Genomic DNA, 22,500 nt, shown 5'->3' with positions numbered 1-22,500 from the left:
ATAGTTCTTTATAAGAGGTGAGTTGGATATCCAAGAAAGGAGAGATTTTTTCTTTCACAGTTGAGCTAAAAGCAATATTGAATTCTGCGCATTCAAAGTCCTTTTTTATTCATTTTTGCTCAAGCTTGTTGTTAATTTCGGATGCATGTTGCGCACAAAAGGGGTTGAATCCGCGCTTTTCCGTTTAATTCGTTAACCAGCATTGTATAAATGAGAAATAAAAAGGGCTGGACAATTTTTGGTACGTATATAAGCTTATATTAAAGAATATACGCACTTAGCTGAACACAGCACGTTACAGCTCCATTCCCGATCACTTCATTCAACCGCAAAAACCCATTAGGTGAAAGAAATACCTCTCTGAATAACTACTAATGGACTACTGATCTATGAGACCACATAACCGCTTCTGACCACTGACCACTGACGATGGTATGAAATGGGAAATATTGCCATTTATTCAAGCCCTGGTCGGTGGGGTGAAGGCTGGTTTCTGATTAAACAGCTGTGCCGTTTATCAAACGTAACAACACCGAAGGTGAACCTTCCTTTCCTTTGATTTCTTGAACACAGATGAATGTTTATACACGCTAGTATAATTCTTGCACCTTGATGGTCCGTGTATAAAGAATTAAACACAACAGCGATAAGAAATGCAACAGCAGCTAATTGTGCACGAAGCATGGAGGAAGCATTGATGGACGCTCCAGCTCGATCAGGAAGAGTCTAAAATTTAATAGTTACAAATGAAAGAGCGTCGATGAATGAATTTATCAGCACATTTGAGTGATGACATTTTGAACAAAAAGCTGGAGGTGCATTTCAAGGAAATTTATATTATTTAGTAATCTCTGGACCTTTGTTGACGATTTTTAGCTCTTGTCAGCTGCTTGTGATCAAAGAACTATCAACCAAACAGCTGTGGGTGATTTTTAGCCTGGATTCGAGAAAAGTATCCGTCGCGAATTATAGCTTTTAACGGCAACTTCAAAAAACCGCTGACGGCGTTCGTTAATAAGTTTGTTTAACCTATTCTGCTTCTTTTGGAACATTTACTTATTTATTTTGAGTTATATATCTTGGTTTATTTATTTTGCGACAGATCAGAGCTGAATTAACAGCAATGGCAAATGATGGAACGAAATATTTCGAAGATTACATTCTAAGAAAGGAAGGCCGGAGTAAGGTGGGAATTTATTGAGTCTCATAAAGCTTGTCATTTCCGTAAGCAAATATTTCATAATTTGAGTTCTAGTGCCCAAAAAATGACCTCCCTTAAATCCACTTCCATAATTTATACCCCGCAACACTAGCTATTCTGCGTAGCTCCTACAAATGGCTACGCAGAAATGCGTTCGATATATTAATATTCACACATGGCTACGAGGTTTTATGGTTAAATTTGAATATTGTTTTGTTTAGAATCTCCCTTGAGACTTGTGAGACAAAGAAAACAGAACTGAGCCGTGAAATTTGACCACAAAGTCTCGTAGCCATGCCTGAATATTGATATAACGAACTCCGTCTCGACCTATTTTTCTCTTATCTACAGTTATTAGGCCTAGGCTTAGTTAGTTTTCAGTTGTAGTGCTCATCAACAGTTTTTACGGTTCAAGTAACGTTGCTGAATTATGAATAAATTGCGATGGAGTAGCTGCGTAGACGCATAGCCACCTTCCAGAGAACTTAATTAAGATAATTATGAATAAATTACAACTTAGTAGCCAAAGATGCGTAGCCACCTTCCAGAGAACTTGAATGAATTATGACTAAATTACAGCTTGAGAAGCCAGCATCTATAGATGCGTAGCCACCTTCCAGAGAACTTGTGTGAATTATGAATAAATTGCAATGGAGTAGCCGCATAGACGCGCGTAGCCACCTTCCAGAGAATTTGAGTGAATTATGAATTAATTACCACAGAGTAGCTGGGTAGACGCGTAGGCACCTTCCAGACAATTTGAGTGAATTATGAATAAATGAGAACTGTAGTAGCCACGTAGATGCTCTTGGCGGCTGCACCGTGTAGCTAGAGATGCGGGCTATTCTGCAATTGCTCTCTGCATTTCTCACACCTAAACCAAATTTAACACTAAATGCACAGTTTTCTTTGAAATTTATTTTCTCTTTTTCATTGCTTTTCTGCCTTCCTGGCAATTTGAGTGACATAACTTCTTATAAGTTTAGGCAGAGTGTCTTTCAACAACTTGATGCTCTGTCGTATTAAAAAAAGTGTTAATATAACCAAGGGCCGTATTTTAAGAAAGAAAGGGTCATTTGTGTAGTTTTCAAATTTTTGGTTCAAAAAGATTTTGTTATTTAAGATGTAAGTGCTGGGGCTGCGAAACTCTTTCGCACCCACTCCTGTTATCCCAGTTAAGAATTAATTTTAACAGATATTCAAATAAGTCTGAATTTGGCCTAAAACAACATAAACTTTGGAATTATTGCAGTTCATTGAAGAGTTAATGTTTAAAAGTACTGACCAATAACCTTCTGTTTTCCAAACTTAGGAAATGACATTTCTATTTATAGGAACCTTTCATTCTTTGTCAAAAAAAACAGCTGCATTAAAAATAATGTTCACAGTTAAATTTGCATGAAAATAATGTTATGTTATTTCTTTCTTACTGTAAGCAGAAATTTCTACAGTCCTCTATAAGCCACTCATTTTTTCTTTAGATTAACAGGGGTTTTCAATGAAACTTGTGTAGAGCAACCAACTGAATACATGTGTCATAATTGTAAGTTGAAAGTGAATTTGAATCTTAGGTTTGAAAGAACCTGTGTTCAGGACTGCAGTTTGGTGATAAATGGAAGCCTGTGTTTTTCTTTAGGGAAGTCGTACATCCTGGTACTTTTTGTGATACTTTGGAAAAGAACCCCCCCCCCCCCCACCTTTGCAATCATCAATCATAATTATGTGATCTGAGTTTCAGTTGATCTTGAGGGTTTTCATCTCTCAGCTAAATCACCAATCACAAACCATAACTATTATAGTGGCTACCAGAGGCACCTTATCTATGGTTCCCACTTGATTTCATTGTGCTGCGCATGAATTTTGTAATTTGGTCCACAAGACTGCAAGTAAATATGTCTAGCTGGGCCATTTTCTCTTTCCTTTATCATCATTCGTGAGTGGGTCCACATCTGGAAAAACTTTGCCCAAGGCTATGAGTATGGCCTGAGGCCATACATGTACATGTAGGTTGGATGATTTTTTCATGGCTTAAACTATGGCAGTAGCCCTGTAATTTCCATTTAAATTTTCTCTTAAATTTCTATTTAATAACTTCAAAGTACATCATCAAAATCATAATGTTTTACATTGTGTAATATTATCATGCATTGTATTAAACATAATGATTTTTCAAATTTCAATCACCCAGAAGCAAGGGTGGCACAGTCGGTTAGTGCGCTGCCTTGGTGCATAAGGTCCCGAGTTCGATCTCCGGATCTCACATCCTTGTTTCGACTTCTTTCCTTTCAGTGTAGCCTAAGTAGCTTTAAATACCCTTAAAACAGAGCACTGATAGAAAGAGGGGGGTAAAATGAGCGCACCGTCGGCTTCCTGGGAGAGTACTCTCTAGAGAGTAAAGGAACTTCGAACGTTAAATAACGTGTACCTTTGCCTTTACCTAATTATTATTCTTGAAGGACTCAAAGCACAAAATGTATAAAATACAATGCAGAGAAGTTATAAAAATATATTACATTATTAGATTAATAGTTGAAAATGAATTTCCAACTGTGTAATTTAAACTTCTTGAGTACACAGCTTGAAGAACAAAACCAAACAGAATCTTTGTGTCTACCCAAAATGTCTCTGCTTTGCAGTGTAATTGGCCAGTGTTAACTTAATGTTATTATTATTTTAATGCCAGTGGATACAATATTGGGTTGTTATCAGAGGAGTTTGGATGTTGTTTTACACAGACAAAGCCACAAATGTCAGGGACAATGTAAGTATTCATTTTTAACTTTTTTGTGTCCTGACCTTCAGTTATGTCTAATAGGAAAACTGATCATTAATTATTAACCATTCAACAGTTCATTTGTTGAGTGATTCTGAGTAGTTTCGATAAGTACCGACAGCCAATAAAAAGTGTCAGCTTCTTCACTTAGAGAAGTCAGCTACGTGTACTGTCTCTCTAAATTGAAGTACAGTAATTTAACTGTCCTCCCAAATGTTTTAACGTGATGTTAAAACGTTTGTGAGGAAAGGTTTTTGATTCTTATGAGCTAAGGCTGAATCCAAATTAGTTTAGACACAGAGGACTTTCCACAGATAAATTACTGGTACTTACTTTATTACTTTAATTTAGAGATTAAAAAAAAATAGATACTTGAATATTACTTTTATAGATAATAATTATCTACAATTTGTATAAATTATGGAATGTTATTTGTTACTTACACTTTAACATGATGAATGTAGAGCTACTCTGTAGAAAATTCAGTGCTTGAAATTAATGGTCTTCTGGGTGTCCCAGACAACCAGAAAGTTAAATACTGGGCGACCAGTTTTCGGTAAAATGAAAGGCTTGGTAATGCCTGTTAGTGAAGAAAAAACAACCGCAAAACAAAACAGAAAATGAATAAGCAGCAACCAACTTACCTTTCAGTTTTCTAAATTATGTCAATGTCTGAATAGTAGTGTGAAGTTAACAAAAATTAATTTGCCGCACCTGAGCGTTTTCCTGTGTTTTGAATAATTTATCTGTGGCTTTCACAAAAAAATTGCATGTGAGAGACAATATCACAAACATGTGCGCAGTGGAGATTGAAAATGCTCAAATTTAAACCCAGACTTCCCCAACGGAGAGTTGGAGTATCAACGACTTCAAAGTTTACGATGATGATACAATACAACAGCAACTATTCGATTTCTGGGATGGCGTAGTCAGTGGTAAGAGCACTTGCCTCCCACCTATGTGGCCCGGGTTCAATTCCCAGGCTCAGCGTCATATGTGGGTTGAGTTTGTTTAACTTAGTTCTCTGCTCAGCACCGAGAGGTTTTTCTCTGAGTACTCCAGTTTTCCCCTCTCCTCAAAAATCAACATTTGACTTGATTTGCATTTATTTAATTGTTAAATTATTTCAGTCTATAGTGTCTCCAATAAGTGCCCCTGCTCTAGAATCACTAGACTTAAATAAAAGTTCCTTTCCTTTCCTTTTTTTGTGACATGTTTCTGTAAACTACAAACTCTTGAAACTGAACAAATATTGATTAATGTTCAGAAACTGGTTAACTTAAACAGCTGAAACTTGTTAGTGGCTGACTAACATCCTTTCAAAAACCTTGCTATTAACTGAACTGAAACTGAGCCCTATTTCACTGACCGGTAAATGAATTATTTGAAAATGTCAATCATAGTTTTGTGCACTTCTGGTAATCAATTAAGTGATCAGTTTCTGTCGGGGTAACGTGTACCCAAAAAACCACAGGCACACACTTGGGACTATAGGATACCTAGCTTGAATGCCATGTGCATCTCAACATATAAGACCCTGATTGAACCCACAACCTCTCGCATCAGAATCCGGTGCTCTCTTTGTTGGTTCTCTACTTTGCTCTGAGAGGTTTTTCTCTGGGTTCTAGTTCTGGTTGTTCCCTCTCCTCAAAAACATCTACGATTTGATATGAGTTGATGTAATTTTTTTTTTTTGTTTCTGTACACTGTCCCCAGTTTACTACATTACTCACAGTGCCTCAGCACTACAGTAAATACAGACTACTTGACACTTAAATAAAGTTAATTATTATAATTGTTCATATTAATTTTTTTAGCTAATAATGGGCAATGGTTTATTGTCCATCCATTGGAAGAATTAATTTTGCAATTACATTTACACATGTTGCTTTACCCTTTGTGCTTGTGGATGATGTGCATTCAAGAAGAATTTTTTTAATTGTATTTTATTATTTTTTTGCAACATTTCAGTGTTGGGAGTTACAGCACTTACAAAAAGAAAACTACAAATTAGAACTAAAAAGTGCATGCTGACAATCCCCCCCCCTCCCCCCCCCCCAAAAAAAAAACAAAAACAAATTTCACCCTACACGATGCGCACACACGCACACACATACAATAGTGCTAAAACTAAACATAAGTCTGTGTTAGAATATGAAGAATGCACATTTCAATGTTATACATCTCCAAAGCCACTCTTACCCTATTTGCTTGAGTGAACTTGCCAATTATTGTTCCATTTAGCAATCTTGCATTCAAGATCAATTTGCCTCCTAGGGTTTTGGTGTTTGTTGAGCAGTTTTTGTTTCAATAACAAATATTTGCACTTGGACCTAGACCATATGCCTTCCCTACCTTTTTCTACATGTTCTAATTTCATCAAATTGATGCCCCCCATCCCCTCCCATGTGAGCATTCATGCCTATGTTTCCAGGGTTTGCCAGCTGTAGGTTGGATAGTCACAGTTAGCTGCAACTATAGTGAAAGCTTGTGGATGAACTAGATACATCCAACAGCCATTTTGTGAGCTGTTGCCAATCTTTTTTTTTTTTATGGAAAAACTTTTTTCTTACAAACGTACAATGTATTTTACACGCACATTCTCATCCGAAAAATTGTTGATTATATTCATATAGATATTTGCGTGCTATAAATTTTTAAATTATCATTATTATCATTATTATTATTATTATTATTATTGTTATTGTTATTATTATTATTGTTATTATTATTATTATTATTATTATTACTATTATTATTATAGTTAAATTTTTTATTATTACCATGCTGGTAACGTTTTGTATGATTTGTGATGTTCCAAGTGGAAAGAAAACCTTGCATGTCTTACTAAATCTGATTGGCCCCAGTCACAAAAGTAACTCTCTAGACTCCTGTGTACCCACGTTTGAAAACGATTAATTCTGTTTTCAGTGGGCAATTAACTGAGAGAGGACCTGTGAATATACATGTACATGTATTTATATGTGTTGAAAGTGGGAATGGAAGGCAGGGAAAGAAAGGAGAAGAGAGGGGTATTACACTACAGGTAGTCTACTTCCCTGGGGAAGACTAGTCCAAGTGTAGCATTAGCTGAAGAGATTGTCTGGCCATGGGTAGACAATATAAACGTTGATTTCTTTAACTTAGCTTCATCGTTTAACACAGACATGTGCAAAGTGAAATAACGATATCAATGCGTGGACTCCACATGTCAGCACATGCTAATTTGTAAACATACAGAAGTCTGTTGATCAAGACTCTCAATCAAGTGTACATTACGAGATGTAGTAGAAGTGAGCCAGAAATCTTTAATCTCCCCTTGTTGACTTTTATGGTCCCTCTCTTTAGTCCATGGGCCAAAAGACAAGCTCCCCCCCCTTCCCTCCTCGGAGACTTTTGGGGACATATATTGTTTGAAGCATAGTCTTCAAGTGTTTCAAATCAGGTTGTTCACACTTCTCAAGTGGAAAGATTTGGCCGTACGGCTACATTCTTTAATCTGCGGCAAAAATCACAGGGTAACCTGTTTGCCGTTTTTGAAAATTACACCTAAAATGCCCAGAGAAGACACGTGACCTTCAAAATACTGTACGTGTATATTTACTCAGAATGTCACAATTGACACACATTTACATACAGATATATCTCTCGTTAGTGAGACCTCAGAAAGTCTCGGAAGCCATTCTCTACGTGTTCGAAAGCAGTCGAGCATCAATGCTGTTCTCGATCATAGTCACATGCAAAACATCGTCCAATTCGGGAATATAGTAATCGTTATCATCGACAAAAAATGTAGGCTAATGTTAAGAATCAACCGATTGAATACATTCAAGTTTAATGTTAACACTTCACTAACTCCAAAATAGTGGCATAATTTGCAAAACAGATAAGTTCCGTGCAAAACAAGAACCGAGATGATGACATGTGCATAACGAGAGCATCACAACACGGTGGAAGCAGGCTCATATCCACTCCACAGTAGCTGGATAGCAGCTGGTCTCCATGCCTATACTGAAATTTTGCACACCTCATCAAATTGATATTAGAAAGTCTACCACTATACATTAGGCAAGTGAAGCTCTCAAGACGTTTCAGTATTTCTTCAGAGGATAGATCCGGATACTTGCCTCCGGATACTTGTTTCTGAAGGAGTTTAAGTGGCTTTAGTTTGCCTTTCTGGACAAAGGCACTAGTGGTGTCACAACCAGTGAAGCTATGAAAGCCAAGAAGCGCTCGACACTTCCCCTCACCGAGATCGCAGGCTACTGCCTTCAAATCAATCAGCCATCCCTTGTTACCAACACCCGTGCCAAAGAGAACACTATTTGCAATGCTGAATACGTTGTAAAGAAGGAGAATAAACACAGCCGTGTCTGAAAGGGGCACCCAACGAGAATATTGTTCAAACCCACTTAAACATAGCATTGTTAAACGTATTTTGGTATTTAAACGATAGATAGGGGCATATTTTTATCCCCTAAAAAATTTTTCTCTGTTCAGATTTCCTAGCTGAAAGTGTAGTGATACGAAAATTATAGGGATCAAAACTTACCTTTTCGAAATTTCAGCCAGAAAAAAGGCTCCCGAAAATTCTAGGTGAACTTTTTAGAATAAAAATCTGTAAAAATGGGCAATTATTCCATTTTTCAGATGTTCGAAAAACCTTGGACAGGCAGGCAAGCAAGACATTTTAGAACAAATGTTCCGAAAATTCTAGATCTCAAATCGTCTTCCGAACAGATATTTTCCGAAAATTCACGTTGGGTGCCCCTGGAAGATCTGACTATGATAGACTTGTCGGCCGGTGTTGTTTCTGCAATGTGAAGAATCTGCAAAATTGGGAGAATAGACGCTTAAATAAAGTTCCTTTCCTTTCATTTCCTCTTCCTCCTCCACAAGGCCTTGGTTGGGACAGAAGGGGAATTTGATGTCTCAAGAGCTTGTAGATATTGTAGTTTACTCTTTGATGGAGGAGACAATGAAGAGATTCCTGAGATGGACAGTAATGTAGATTTGATTTTCGAGGCATGATAGAAACGTCGCAAACGTGTGTGAGTTTTAATAGTATTCACAAAAAAGTTGTGACAATATGATTTTGTTAAAAAAGGTAGAGGAAGCTGCAAACATCAATGTACCCAGATACCTGCCAAGCAGGAATTGATGATGACAATTACTATATTTGGGCAATGTTTTGCATGCGACTATACCGGTAATTAAAAATAGTAGTGAGGCTCAACTGGTTTCGAACATGTGGAGAATGGCTTCTGAGACCTTCTGTGGCCTTTAATATTAGCAAGAGATATATATCTGTAAGTATGTCAACTGTGACATTCTGAGTAAATATACTCTATTTTGAAGGTCAAGTGTTTTCTTTGGGCATTTTAGGTGCAATTTTCAAAAATGACAAACTAGGTACCCTGTCGTTTTTCCTCAGATTAAAGAATATGGCCGTACGGCCAAACGCCTCAACTTGAGAAGTACGGACAACCTGATTTGAAACACCCTAAGGCTACGCTTCAAAACGATATATGTCCCCAAAATTCCCCGAAGGAATCGTCTCTCGGCCCATGGACTGCTTGGTATTGCTTCTGCAAACAGTTCACATCCTAATGCAAATTATTGTTATTTCAGTTTCGAGGGTCAATTGAGTTGTCTGCTGGTACCAAATGTAACATAGCAAAGAGGGGAAACTACAACTTTCCTTTTTATGTCAACACAGCACGGGGAACACATCTGTTTAAGGTGATTTTGTAGTATTGCACTGTGCATCCTGTTCTGCGCATAACACAGCGTAGGCCACGTTCGTATTCATGGCATGGCTAAGAGATTTTATGATCAAATTTTACGGCTCAGTTCTGTTTTCTTTGTCTCACGAGTCTCAAGGGAGATTTCTGAACAAACAACGTTTAAATTTAACCATAAAGACTCGTAGCCATGTGTGAATATTGGTATATCGAACTTTGGTAGAAAACATTTCAAAATGGCGGCCTTTCGTGAGGGAAAGTTCGCTAGAAAGATGGAAGGCCGTTTTCAGAGCACAGCAGTAAAGAGCAGAACGGAAAACGTTTTAGACTCTCGCAAAAAAGGCCTTGCTGATGCTAAAGTGTCATTTCAGGCCGAGAGTGAAAGTGAAACCGTGCTATCGGGGAGACGTGTTGTCGAGGGGTCGAGCTCGGTTTGCTTTCTGTTTACTCCTAAACGAGGTGGGTGACCTATATCTTTTTTTTGGCATAATTTTATACTCTTACTCCTCCTCTTTGTGCTATAAAAAAAAATAAAAATTTACGCCAGAAAAAAAAGTTACAGGGAAAAAAGTATTCGTAGCCATTCACTCGAGGACACAAAATTGTCTCCTCGACATCACGCACCCGAGGAATATTTGTAGTCAGTGCCTTTTCATGACGTGTGCCTGTGCCTTAAAACAAACATTAAATATTCCTCTTAAACAATACAATACAACTGTTTTTTTTATTTCAAGAATTAAGTCAAAGCTGTGCTTCCTGTTCCTGGGAAACGTAGCGTGAACCGATGGAACAAACTTGTACTTGATAGATGAAGTCACAATGATTTAATGAGGAACTTGAGCAAGTTATATCTCCCAAACGAGCTTGGTGACCTATTTTTTTTAATTTCACATTTCGAGTCACCATAATGTAGGGAACAATCGAGAAAAGGTCAAAGAAAATCTTACGACAATTTCTGTTACTAAAGAATCACCAAAATGTAGTTGCGTCCTGCGGACGTTTTTCATCTTTGGTGCCAATGTCATTCTATCAGGAAATGGTTTCCTCCGCCCTCAGGTAGTTTTCTTTAAAACTTAAACTCCCTATTGCTAAAAACAATTTCCAATTTTCATGGAAGGTCTGGCAGCAGTTAAGGTTTCTAAATAGTTTCCTTCAGTAACAATAGGAAGCTTAAGCACGAGATGTCGTTGAGCCAACCTGCATGCGGAAGTCAGCTGCTTTGTTTTTCAGTCTTTGACACTACGCCTTTTTTATCGCTGAGTATCTTTTCACAATTAGAGACGATTTAGTTTAATAATCTGGTAGAGCCTACTGACCTGGCATGCAAAGTGTTCTGTTTCGGTTTCCGTCCTTCGTTGAAAAACGTTTCCTGCTTAAGGCCTGGGCCGCGGCTTCAACATTTTGCTTCCACGTCGTTCAAATTTGGTGAATGATATTGACTGCTGGAGTGGGCAAACGGCCTTATCACATCATCAACATTTGATTCAGCAAAGCTCACGAGAGGCCTGGCCCCAGTTGTTCAAACGATGTATAGCGCTATCCGCCGGATAAATGGCTATCCAGTGGGTAATTCATAGCGGAACCAATGGGCCATTTCCGAGTTGCTGTTTGTCTCGGTTTCGAAATGAGTCTTGTTGCTCAACTATTGTAAAGGAAATGAGTTTGATTTGCATAAGAATAGGCAACTCATTTCCATTTGAATGGTTGTGCATCAGGACTCGCTTTGAAACCGAGGCATGCAGCAACTCGGAAATGGGCTATTGCCGGTTTTCACTGTCACACCATCGTCAAAACCATTCAACAAATGAAGTCAAAAATCAAAGTTATAAAAGAAGATGAATATTCAAACAGTCTCGCAAAGGTTCAGGTCTGTGCAATTTTTCGTGCGGGAGATATTCGAAGAAATGTTTTACTCAAATTTACAAGGCTTTGTATGGAGACGCCAGTAGTCGTCTTCTGAGGGCTCATAAACATCTATATGAGTACTTATTCTCATACAATGACTGTTCAGATTGCGAAATCTCAGCGCGAAAGTCACTGTTTTAACCTACGTGATAGTATCCTCGACCGCAATTTTAAATATCGTGTCACGCAAAAGCTTAGAAATCCAACCTTACTTTACCACAAGACGAAAAACCCTATCAAACTGAAAATTTGTGAAAAGACAAGTCTTCAGCTGTTCTAACAACTAACTAAACTAAAATCTCAAAAGGATTTATAATTCCTTATTTTTTAGTTTTGAGGACGTCACGTGAAAACCGTGATTTATCCGGTGGAATATAGCGTTATCCACTTTTTGAACAACTGTGGCCTGGATAACAGTCCCAGGCTGCAGCCGTGGCTGTTACCATGGATACGTACGTGATGCGCTATTGAGAGACGGATTAGTGCGCATGCGCATACCCAACATTCGCGAAAAAAAAAAAAGAAATGTCAAGTGGTTGTTGAAACAAATTTTAAACGCTTTTAAATTCATTGAACGTAGATTCAGCTGATTCAAACATGTTTCAACACGGAGGAGCAAACGGTTCCATAATAATAATAGTCAAAATACAATAAAAACATTTGGGGGCTGAAAATTCAGAAAAGAACATAAGCTTTCGGCTGTCGATCTACAGCCTTCGACGGATAAAAGTGGAATGCAGGAGAATAAAATATATGCAAAAAAAGGCGAGATAAAAATAATAAGAGAACAAAAAGAAGTAAAGATGTGTAAATTAGGTGACTATTGTTTAAGGTGATTCCCTTGTTTTGCATCGCGCATCTCATACTGCGCATAACATTGCGACTTCGGAGATGGCGGGGTTTCACGCCGGCCATCTGAAGAGAGGCAACGACGGTCGCATTTGCTGTTCAAGAGCTTTTAAGTGCAATCACAACTCATAAGGAGGAAGGATGGCACAGTCGACTTCTTTCCTTTCCGTGTAGCTAAGTAGCTTTAAGTACCCGTGAAACGGAGCACTGACGGAGGTGGGGGGGGAGTAAAATGAGCGCACCGTCAACCTCAGGTTTGTCAGTTGAATTACTGTTACGAGTTATTGACGTTAAATATGGTTACTTTACTTTACTTGACTCATCTCGGTTAAGAAGGTGTTGTTTTGGAACTCACCCCCGTCCTTTCGCGGAAAGTGATCATTTTGAAGCCGAAATTACCCCTTTGCCATCCATTTATCATCGTGTTGCGAAGAAACGAGCACAGTGACCCCCATTTGTAATGGCTTTATTTGCTCGTAATAGATACACGGAAAACATTTTAAGGAGCAAAAAAGTTGGACAGTAGAAGTTGTAGTATTTACCTATAAATGACCTGAAACTGCATTTGGAGCCTGCCACTGAGTGCATGGTGATGACTGTAGCGGTCCAATTTAGTTACATTTCTTTGCAAGATTGAGCAAGTTTAAATCACTTAACTTAAAGATTACAGCCGGGACAAACAAGCACGTTCCAAGTTTTTAGTAATATTCAGTAGCTTTTGCTACATAACAATTTTTCCGGTTGATCTAGTTTCGAATGCTTCTTGCGTAATTCGGTAAAAAACACTTAAAATAAAGGGCATACAGCACGAAAACAAGCACAGTGACCTCACCTTTTTATTGCATTTTTTTAAAGTCCTGTGTAAGAATAGTTTGAAAAAAATCTGGATAGTACGTCATTTTCATTGGAATTACCTTAAAAATAATTCTATAGAGGTTTTGCACGGCAGCCATGTTGCATGGCAGGAACAATGAAAATGTTTTGTATTAGAAAGAACATTTATTCCCATAGGAAAAAAATCTATTGTTCCTGCCATGCAACATGCTGCCGTGCAAAACCTCTATACTGGTTTGCAAGCTTAGAATTATTGTCAGCATGCTTGGTAGCAGAGGTGTGCCAAGTCTCCAAAGTTTTCCTAGTGCAAAAAGAGCCTTAGTCGATAACACAATAATTATCAAAATCTATGCGATGGTCGAATGACCATGAATGTTTCGCACTGTTTGATCCATTAGCACATGTTTTGACATTCCGGATATGATCTTTCTTACGAACCGCTTGTGATTGGTGTTATGAAACTCGTAAGAAAGAACATATCAGGAATATCAAAACATGTGCTAATGGGTCAAACATTGCAAAACATGCATGGCCATTCAACCTTCGCATAGAGTGTTATCGACAAAGGCTCTTTTCGCACTAGAAAAACCTTGTAGGCTTGCATGGCACACCTCTGCTACCAGGCATGCTGACAATAATTCTAAGCCGATTCCAAACCAACATAGAATTCTTTTTTAAACAACAGTCACCTAATTTACACATCTTTACTTCTTCTGTTCTTTTAATCTTTTTTTCTCGCCTTGTTTTGCATATATTTTTATTACCTTGCATTCCACTTTTATCCGTCGGAGGCACCCTTCCCCTTCACCCTCCCCCTAGATCTGCCCCTGATAATACTTGGGGAGGGGTAGCTGATCTTATATTAACCCTCATCGTCTGGTCTTAGAGAAAGTAAAAATAATCTATAAGTGGCCACTGGGAGTTAAAGGGGGTAGTTTGCTCTAAATTTTGAGCTCCTAACGTTTTTTATATTACCTTTTTTTTGCGTGTTCTCATTGCAGTGTGAAACGAATTTAAAGCGGCATCAATGGATGGTTCTGATAGAGCTAGCCTCAAAGGTGAGCTTCAGTAAGAACTAGTATTAAGTCTTGAGATCGTCATCACAGTTGTGAGCACTACTTCAGCACCAGCGAAATGAAAGCGTGAATATTTCAGGTTGAATGGTTCAAACACCTGAATATTTCAGGCTTTCATTAAATTTCAACTGTGGCTTTCATATCTTCTGTACTTCATGTATAAATACTGTCACGCTAATCGCCGTCGCAAGTGCAACAACGACGCAGCTCAACAAGGTCGAACCGAAAGCATACTATGACGCGTCTGGCTAACGCTATACGGTCTATGTATGACCTTGGAGCGCAGCTTACAGCCAGCTGGAATCAGCTGTATGCTAGTTTTTGATGAGGGAGGAAAACCGGGGAACCCGGAGAAAAACCCTCAAAGCAGAGTAGAGAACCAAGACAAATTCAACCCACTTATGGCGTCGGCTGGACTACATTGGTGGGAGGCGAGTGCTCTCACCATCGCGCCAACCCATGTATATCCATCTTTATTAAAAACTGGATCATTGGATAATGCAATTCGAGAGTTTTGATTGGCTGAGCCATCATGGGTTATGAGCCATTATACCATGATCTACAAACACGGCAAGCATATGCGTGATTTTTTGGGCCTTTTTATTTTTATTGTAGTCTAGTTTTCTATATTTTGGGGGCGTTTTTAATAAAACAGTTATTCCACTCGCGCTTGATGGATATGAGATGATTATAGCCAACTCGGCGCTACGCGCCTCGTTCGCTATCTATCATCTCATATCCAACGCGCGCTTATGGAATAATCGTTAAATATTTTTGACGGACAACCGATTCCGAAAACCGTGGTTCTGTCCGGGACTGCGTTGAGCCTGTTGTGACGACTACAAAGGGGTATCGATCAAGCAGAACACATAGGAGCTTCAACAAACGTTCGAGAAAGACATATTTTCAAAATAGATTTCAGTAAAAAGGGCGTTACCTCAAGGCGATATTCCTAACCTTTGTTTGGTCTTTGTATAGAGCTTGTCAAAGTTTCTTTTGCTGCGAGAGTACGGTGAATAAACTAACTATACAACTTTTCAAACGTCATTCGGCCCAGTCTCCCAACCATCTAATAGAACCTCAGAATTTAAAAAAAAAACATTTTTTTGGGGGGGGGGAGGGGGGTGTTGCTTTGAAAGATACATAGATGTTAATAAAGGTACTGACTGCAGCCGCTCCTAGTTGTTAACTCTGCTAAGTTGCATTTAACCAAATTTTAAAAGGTGCTGATAAATGATTGGGATAAAAAGTAGTTTGTTTACTGTCAAAACTGAAATACACACACATCAGGGTTTTCGAAAGTTTTGTAAAGTAGCGGGCACTTTTCTGAAAGCACCGGACGTCACATTTTAGGGCGTCACAAGTGCCTTGGGAGCGCCGAAGGCACGAACTTCATGTAACTAGGGGGGGTCTGGGGGCATGTTCCTTCCCCCCCCTTCCCCAGGAAATTGTTTAAATAGAACACTCAGAAACGCTGTTTCCAGTGTTTCTGGAACCAAGAATCAGTTTCCCAGGCAAGGCTGGAGTTCACTCAAATTGTCTTCAATAGTACGTTAAAGAGTTATAATAATAAAAAATGAAACAAACCCCTTAATTATTAGCATAAAGGTACCGGGCACGGAAAAGGAAACGACCAAACGAAAGCCCTGCACATATACAGGTATTTGTTGAATAACCGGACAGAGGAAAGAAAAAGGTAACACAAGGGTAATAATTTCTTTTTTTTGTACAAGCAAATTACGCCTTTCCGGGATGAAAATCTCACACCGCGGCGTTCTCTCCGAAAGGTCTTAGGGCCATGCCCGAAATTCCTAGCATGGTTGACGTATATCAGAAAGTAACGCAAGGATAAAAACCTAAGGCACTCGGGTTCCGTTACAGTTAGTATTATTGACCTATACGAATATCGTCATCATTATAATAGTCAACATCGTCCTAGTAGTACGACGGATAGATAATGTTTAGAGAGGGGTGGGTAATTTACCATGCTTGATATAAACGCAACCGTTCCTCGTTGTTTTTTGCTAGGGTGCTCCGCCAATTCCAGCACCATCCACCATGCCAAGTTCAATTCGTCAACAGAATACACAGATTCGCCTTGAAACAAGCTCAGATCGCTCAGAATTAGAAACTCCAGACTCAGAAACAGACGAGGATGATCCTTCCTTACCACCTGGCGTGACGCTGGTAACGACAGTCATAGATGACTTGTCACGCAACGAAGATACATTACATGTGAACAATGTTTCAGGTTCAACTATAGGTAAGAGCGTTTGATGTTAGTAAGGTGTTTTTTCATTTTCAGGGGAGATTACATAGAATTGAAGACTTCGTGTTCCTTTGCGGTTATGACTCGCATAAGTTTAAAAATTTTTTTATATTCTGCTTCCGAACCATCTGTTACTTGAGTCCATTAGCTTAAGTCTTTTCGTCAATTAAAAACCAAGGCTCAACATTTGTTGCCTGGCGATTTTGGCAGTGGCTAAATGAGCTAAAGAATATTGGCTAGTACCATTTCATTAATAGCGATGTAGGACGCCGCTAAACGTACTAACAATATTGGCCAACATTTGATGGGTGGTGTTATTGGACGCGACTAAAGGTACTAGCAATATTAGTGGCCAACATTTGATGGCTGGTGTCGTTGGGCGTGGCTTAGCGAGCCAGCAATATTGGGAACTATTTGTTAAGTAGTCATATTGAACGCAGTTTAACGTACGTACCAACAAAATAGGTGGTTTTCACGTTTCACCATACACAGATTCAGTCCATTACCGGAAATTGCATGGAAGCGAGGCCTAAGGGCCAAGGTGAAAAATATGGCAGAAGCTAGTATAGAGCATTTAAGTCACAAGTGTTGCGCTACAGCATTGTGTAACAGTTGCTCTGATAACCGGAAAGATCTAATTTTTCACGCATTTCCGAAAGATCAAATTCTAAGGAAAACATGAGAGATAAAGATGAAACGTGTCGACAAAAAATTCGCCGCTCCAACAGAGCCCTCTATTGTTGTTCGGAGCACTTTGTCGAGACGGACTACAGAAAGAGTTTGACAGGTGTAAGGCGAGATCTTGTACAAAATGCCGTTCCTTTCATTTTACATGGTCAGATCATAACTATGAAGTGAGTCGGAGGACTGAGAGATCAAGAATTCGCGGGGACAAAACGACTACGCCATTCGCTGGTCCTTTTGATATGGAAACCGAGAGCACGACTGGTACGTTTGAAGCAGTGACCGCGTCCAAAAATAATCCCCAGGAAGCGGATTTGGACTGCAAACCATAAGACAGAGATTTAGTTGCTGAGATTTGTGATCTGACTCTCTCTATCAAAATTTGGCTTGGAACGATTTGCATCCAGTGACGATGACATCTTCTTTTACACAGGATTTCAGAGTAACAATAGACCCTTTGCATAAATGGCATGTACATCCTAAGCCTCACATTCATGTGAAAAATCCTTTGTCTAGAAACATAAGTACGAGGCTAAGGATGTACAAAGTATTGTTATTCAAATTTAAGCGCCATTTATGCAAAGGGCCTATGCTTTGATTGCATTTTGGAACTTCGTTAAACCATGCTCCGAGTCTCTGCTTAGCTGGTACAGGGCACTTACCAAAGTGAACAGAAATCTTGCTGACACTGCGTTTCCTAACTTACAAGGCCAGACAAAAGAAAAGGAACGAAAACGAGAAATACAACCCATTGATTAGTTATGGATGTTTCTGACAAGGCTACGGCTTGAATTATTCGAACGTGACCTGGCACACAGATTTGATGGGTCTGTAAGTACTGTCTCTGATGTGGCTGTCACATGGGCAAACCTGTCTTTACAAATTACTGGGAAGTTTTCCTGTGTGGCCTTCCTGTGTGGCCTTCGAATTTTAAATTGGTTAACCTCGAAAGCATCCATCGATTAATCTCTCATTAACATCTTTTGTTAATCCACTAGTATTTGTCCATTACACCATTTTTATCTGTGTCTGGAGATTGATTTCAAACCACCTATTTGCAATCATTTTTTTGTGGCCGTTTGTACGCGAAAGGTTCTTCTATTGCGAGACAAGTTGCTTGACGGGCGAATCACTGGACATCGTTTTCTGCAGCTTGACTCGTGTTGATGTTCATGTAAGGTCAAACCCACATTTCTTTGGCTAATCAGCCACAAACCATTACGATACAAGTTGCAGAATAGATGTTACCTTTAGCAGCCGAATGTTTAAAAACACACCATTGCAAGGTTGCGAGAAGAGCTGCTGAAAGCAAAACGCGACTTGTTTCACATCGTTTTTGGCGCTTGCAAGGTGTCTTACATCAGGAAATGGTTTGTGCAACTTTCTTAGCAATTCATTACTTGCACAATCTCATAATACACCTCTATTACACCTCTATTAACCCCCAAAACTTCTGCATAACCATTGTTTGCAATTTCTCCTGGGACGTGAAAATGTCTCAAGAGAAGTCGAAACCAATGCCTATGCAGATTTTTCGGGGAGTAAAAGAGGTGTATTATGGGATTTGTGCAAGTAGTGAATAGCATTGCCAGAGAGGTTGCATGAAAAACTAAAATTAAGTGCCTTCTGTGCCAACAAATTGTACCAACTGTGAAGGATCAAAACGCTACTTGAGGATTCATGCAGTATGTTGCGTGGCTTGTGCTAGCGTCGCAAAAGAAAACCAACCGTCAAAGTGAAAGAATTTTGCAACGGAGTGAAAATATAAGTAGATTAGCAATTGCTTTTTGCGGCATGTTTGCCTTTTTCGGTTGTAACGATAAACTGGTACTCTCGGTTTTCACATGATGTCACGACGGGGTCACGACCGCCATGTTGGTGTCCCCAAACAAAGAAGCGGCGGCCAATCCTCCCGGAATTGAACGCTGTTATTATGCAAACGTTTTCTTTTGTTTTCGTTGAAAAACATCGCTGTTGATCACGTGCGTGAAAACCAACGATAGGTAATCACATGAATTCGATTGCAGTTTGGAATAGGGAGGGGACGAGTAATTTTTTTGACAGACGAAGGTCGACGTAGGTCGAATTCAATTTGTAGTCTTAGAGCTCATTTATTCCAAATGCTCGAGAAAAATGATGAGGTCACTTGTGATTTCATTTTTTGCACCAAATTGCCTCTTTTCTGCACTGTGTTACCTGAAAACTGTATTTCTCTTAGCCAATCCGAATGGAGAATTTTTTTCATGTATATTATCATTATAGCTATTATAAAACTTGAAAGGTAATGAACGGACCCCCAGTAATGACTTGAAGTTTTGTTTTGTGCTGTTTTACAGATAGATCAGTAATCAACCGAGCTGTCCTTTCAACAGGAATTGGCGGTGCAACAGGTGACAACAATAGAGCCGTTTAAAGAAACCTTAAGTAGGAACATAGCCTCCAATAGGCTTGTCACGAAATCCTCACCAGTGGTGTTGATATCGTGACAGGAAAAAAAGAAGGTCTGCAATGCAGGTTTTATTCCCGTCAACAGCAGTAAGAATACAGTTCAATTCCAGAAGATACGTTTGGGATGCAGGCATGGTCATCGTGCATTTTTTATGGCCAATAGATAGATTTAGCAAGCGGGAAATGGTAGGCTTGCAGGCTTCTGCTTGTTACAGTTTAGTAAAAATTCTTAATGGTGTTTCTCTTCTGAGAAGGTACCTGATACCTGTAGGCTGTAGCTACCAGGAACGAAATGAGCTTTTATTATATACGGATTTTCCGGGCAGGTACGAAACACAGGTCTCGTTCACAGGTCTCTGTTTTACCAATACTGAAACAAACCTCAACATTCATAAAAGCCAACCGTAGGCCTAAAAAGTCTTGTTTAGGTCTAATTGGGCCTAAGCTTAGCTTTAACGAAGGTTTAGGTTTGTTTCTGTATTGGTAAAACAGAGACCTTTGAACGAGACCTGTGTTTGTACCTGCCGGGATTTTCCTTATTCTAAAAAAATCATATGTTAATCGCGCGCGGTGACGATATTATTGTTATCTTTCCACATGTGTACGAGCTTTCCCTTCTATTAAGATACACTTTCGTACCGTAAAATAATATAATTCTTCTCTACTGCATTAACATTTTTGACTCAATTTAACATCATCATGATTTGTTTTTCATTTAAACTTTCATATCTAGTTTCATGTTACACAACTTGCTTGTATTTTAGCGGTTGATGACCACTTTTTCGGCATTTCGAAGACGAATAAAACAAGTTGTTTTTAATCGGGACATTTCACCAGTATCTATAGACCCTATGCAAAAATGGCGGCCTTTAAATTATTCTTTGGTTCATATTCAAAATAGCCCAACTAACCTCGTTCGGGGTAACAAATTCTTTAGAATTTTTGTCTCAAAAACGAGGTTATTAGTTGGGCTATTTTGAATATGAACAAAAGAATAATTGAAAGGCAGCCATTTTTGCATAGGGTCTATATCATAAGCAGAACATTACATGGCCGCTTGGGGATACGAAATGTATCTTCTCGTGCTGATAGCATCTCTCACTCGTTCGCTGCGTTCTCTCGTGAGAGATACTATCAACACTTGAAGATAAAATTCGTATCCCTGCGCGGCCATGTAATATTCTCTATATATCAAACCAGTTTCTTCCATTTTTGGCGAGACGCACATTGCAGCATGCTGTTTGCCGTGAACGCGATGCTCAGGCCCGATTCACACGGTACCGGACGAATTTTCTACCGGTTGAAAATTCGTGTCTTTGGGGGTTCCGTTCACTGGTAACCACGCTAAACGTAGGAAAGTTTAGACGCCTCGCCCGTTCAAGAATTTGAACGCCCAAATTGGGGACGAATTTTTAGCCGGTGCGGTCGAAGATTTAACCGGCGTGCTGTGAACACCTTGACCGTCTGAATTTTTTTACGGCAAAGGCGTGGTTGCATGGATGCGTGGTAACTCAGCTACTATCGTTAGGCTTTCTTTTTCTTGACGCCATTTTGGATTTCGTAAAGTAGCTCTCTGCGCATGAACAGATGGTAAAACCACTGACAAAGGTTAAACTTTAACCCGTTTCGTCAGTTCCGTGTGAACAGAGCGAAAATATTGCACGGTTCCGTGCGAACGAACTAGCTGGTCAAATTTTTCTACCGTTAGAAAATTGCGTCCGGTACCGTGTGAATCGGGCCTAGCTCTCTTCATTATATCGTTCGCTATGACGTCCTACGGTTACAAAGGATTTAAATGATTGTTGTAGGTTTTTCATTGATAATTTAGTTATTTGAACATGTTTCTTGTCTTACTCTTCCCTAAACCATTGAGATGCAACCAATGTTGTCTGTTATTATTTTTCTTTGTAGTTCTCCAGAATTCAAGATTATCTTCTGCTTTACCAAAATCTAATGCTGAAACGTTTTCACCTAAATCAAGCCACAAATTGCAACCTGTCAGAGGTAGGTTACTTATTTTCCATTTCAGTGAAAACCACTTTGCAGTTGACTCCAACCTGTGCCTTACGAAGTAATGGAAATCCAGAACCTCTGCCGCACGGCCAGTCTTGCTTCTTTGCCGCCATGTTGGCGTCCCCAAACAAAGAAACGGCGGCCATGTTGGTGTCCCCACCCAATCCTCGCCGAATTGAACTGTATTATTATACACACTTTTTCTTTTGTTTTCGTTGAAAAACGTGGCTGTTGATCACGTGAATGCAAAGATGAACCAAGAATATATCCAGCAAATAGTCCAGGGCACAAAATTTTAGTTTCTAAAGAAACTGTGGTACTGCGTCGGTGGGAGATTGAAACAGAAATTGATTTTATCAAACGAGTTGATAAAGGTCGAATTACCACCATGAAAGATTTGGAAAGCTGACGTTTCGATTGTTAGCCCTTCGCTCCGACGAAGGGCTAACGCTCGAAACGTCAGCTTTCCAAATCTTTCACGGTGGTAATTCGACCTTTATCAACTCGTTTGATAAAATCAATTTCTAGTCCAGGGCACAGTTGATCAAAATCCGCTCAGCACTAATCCGCGATTATTGAAATACCGAACACGGTTTGAGTTTTGCCGGTCAAAAAAGCCCTTTGCAATCTCATTTTACGCTGCAGGAAACCAGAAAGTCTAACTCTAAATTGAAGGCTAAAAATCTTGTGGAAACACTTTTGAT

General features: G+C 39.2%; 1 protein-coding gene across 1 annotated transcript in view; it reads left to right on the top strand.

Annotated features, from left to right (window-relative positions):
* LOC138051859 (uncharacterized) overlaps window positions 1-22,500 on the top strand; it is a 25,236-nt gene that overhangs the window by 97 nt on the left and 2,639 nt on the right. Inside the window, exons 1-8 of the mRNA XM_068898151.1 lie at window positions 1-17; window positions 1,103-1,186; window positions 3,885-3,962; window positions 9,606-9,716; window positions 14,308-14,364; window positions 16,411-16,645; window positions 19,672-19,725; window positions 21,695-21,787. The exon at window positions 1-17 is cut by the window's left edge and continues 97 nt beyond it. Of these exons, the coding sequence (XP_068754252.1) occupies window positions 1,124-1,186; window positions 3,885-3,962; window positions 9,606-9,716; window positions 14,308-14,364; window positions 16,411-16,645; window positions 19,672-19,725; window positions 21,695-21,787 (691 nt within the window). The 5' untranslated portion in view covers window positions 1-17; window positions 1,103-1,123. The remainder of the gene's footprint in view (window positions 18-1,102; window positions 1,187-3,884; window positions 3,963-9,605; window positions 9,717-14,307; window positions 14,365-16,410; window positions 16,646-19,671; window positions 19,726-21,694; window positions 21,788-22,500) is intronic.

The sequence above is a fragment of the Montipora capricornis genome, chromosome 6 (genome assembly GCF_036669925.1).
Source record: "Montipora capricornis isolate CH-2021 chromosome 6, ASM3666992v2, whole genome shotgun sequence".
Classification (NCBI taxonomy): Eukaryota; Metazoa; Cnidaria; class Anthozoa; order Scleractinia; family Acroporidae; genus Montipora; species Montipora capricornis.
This window is presented reverse-complemented; position numbering and strand designations above follow the sequence as displayed.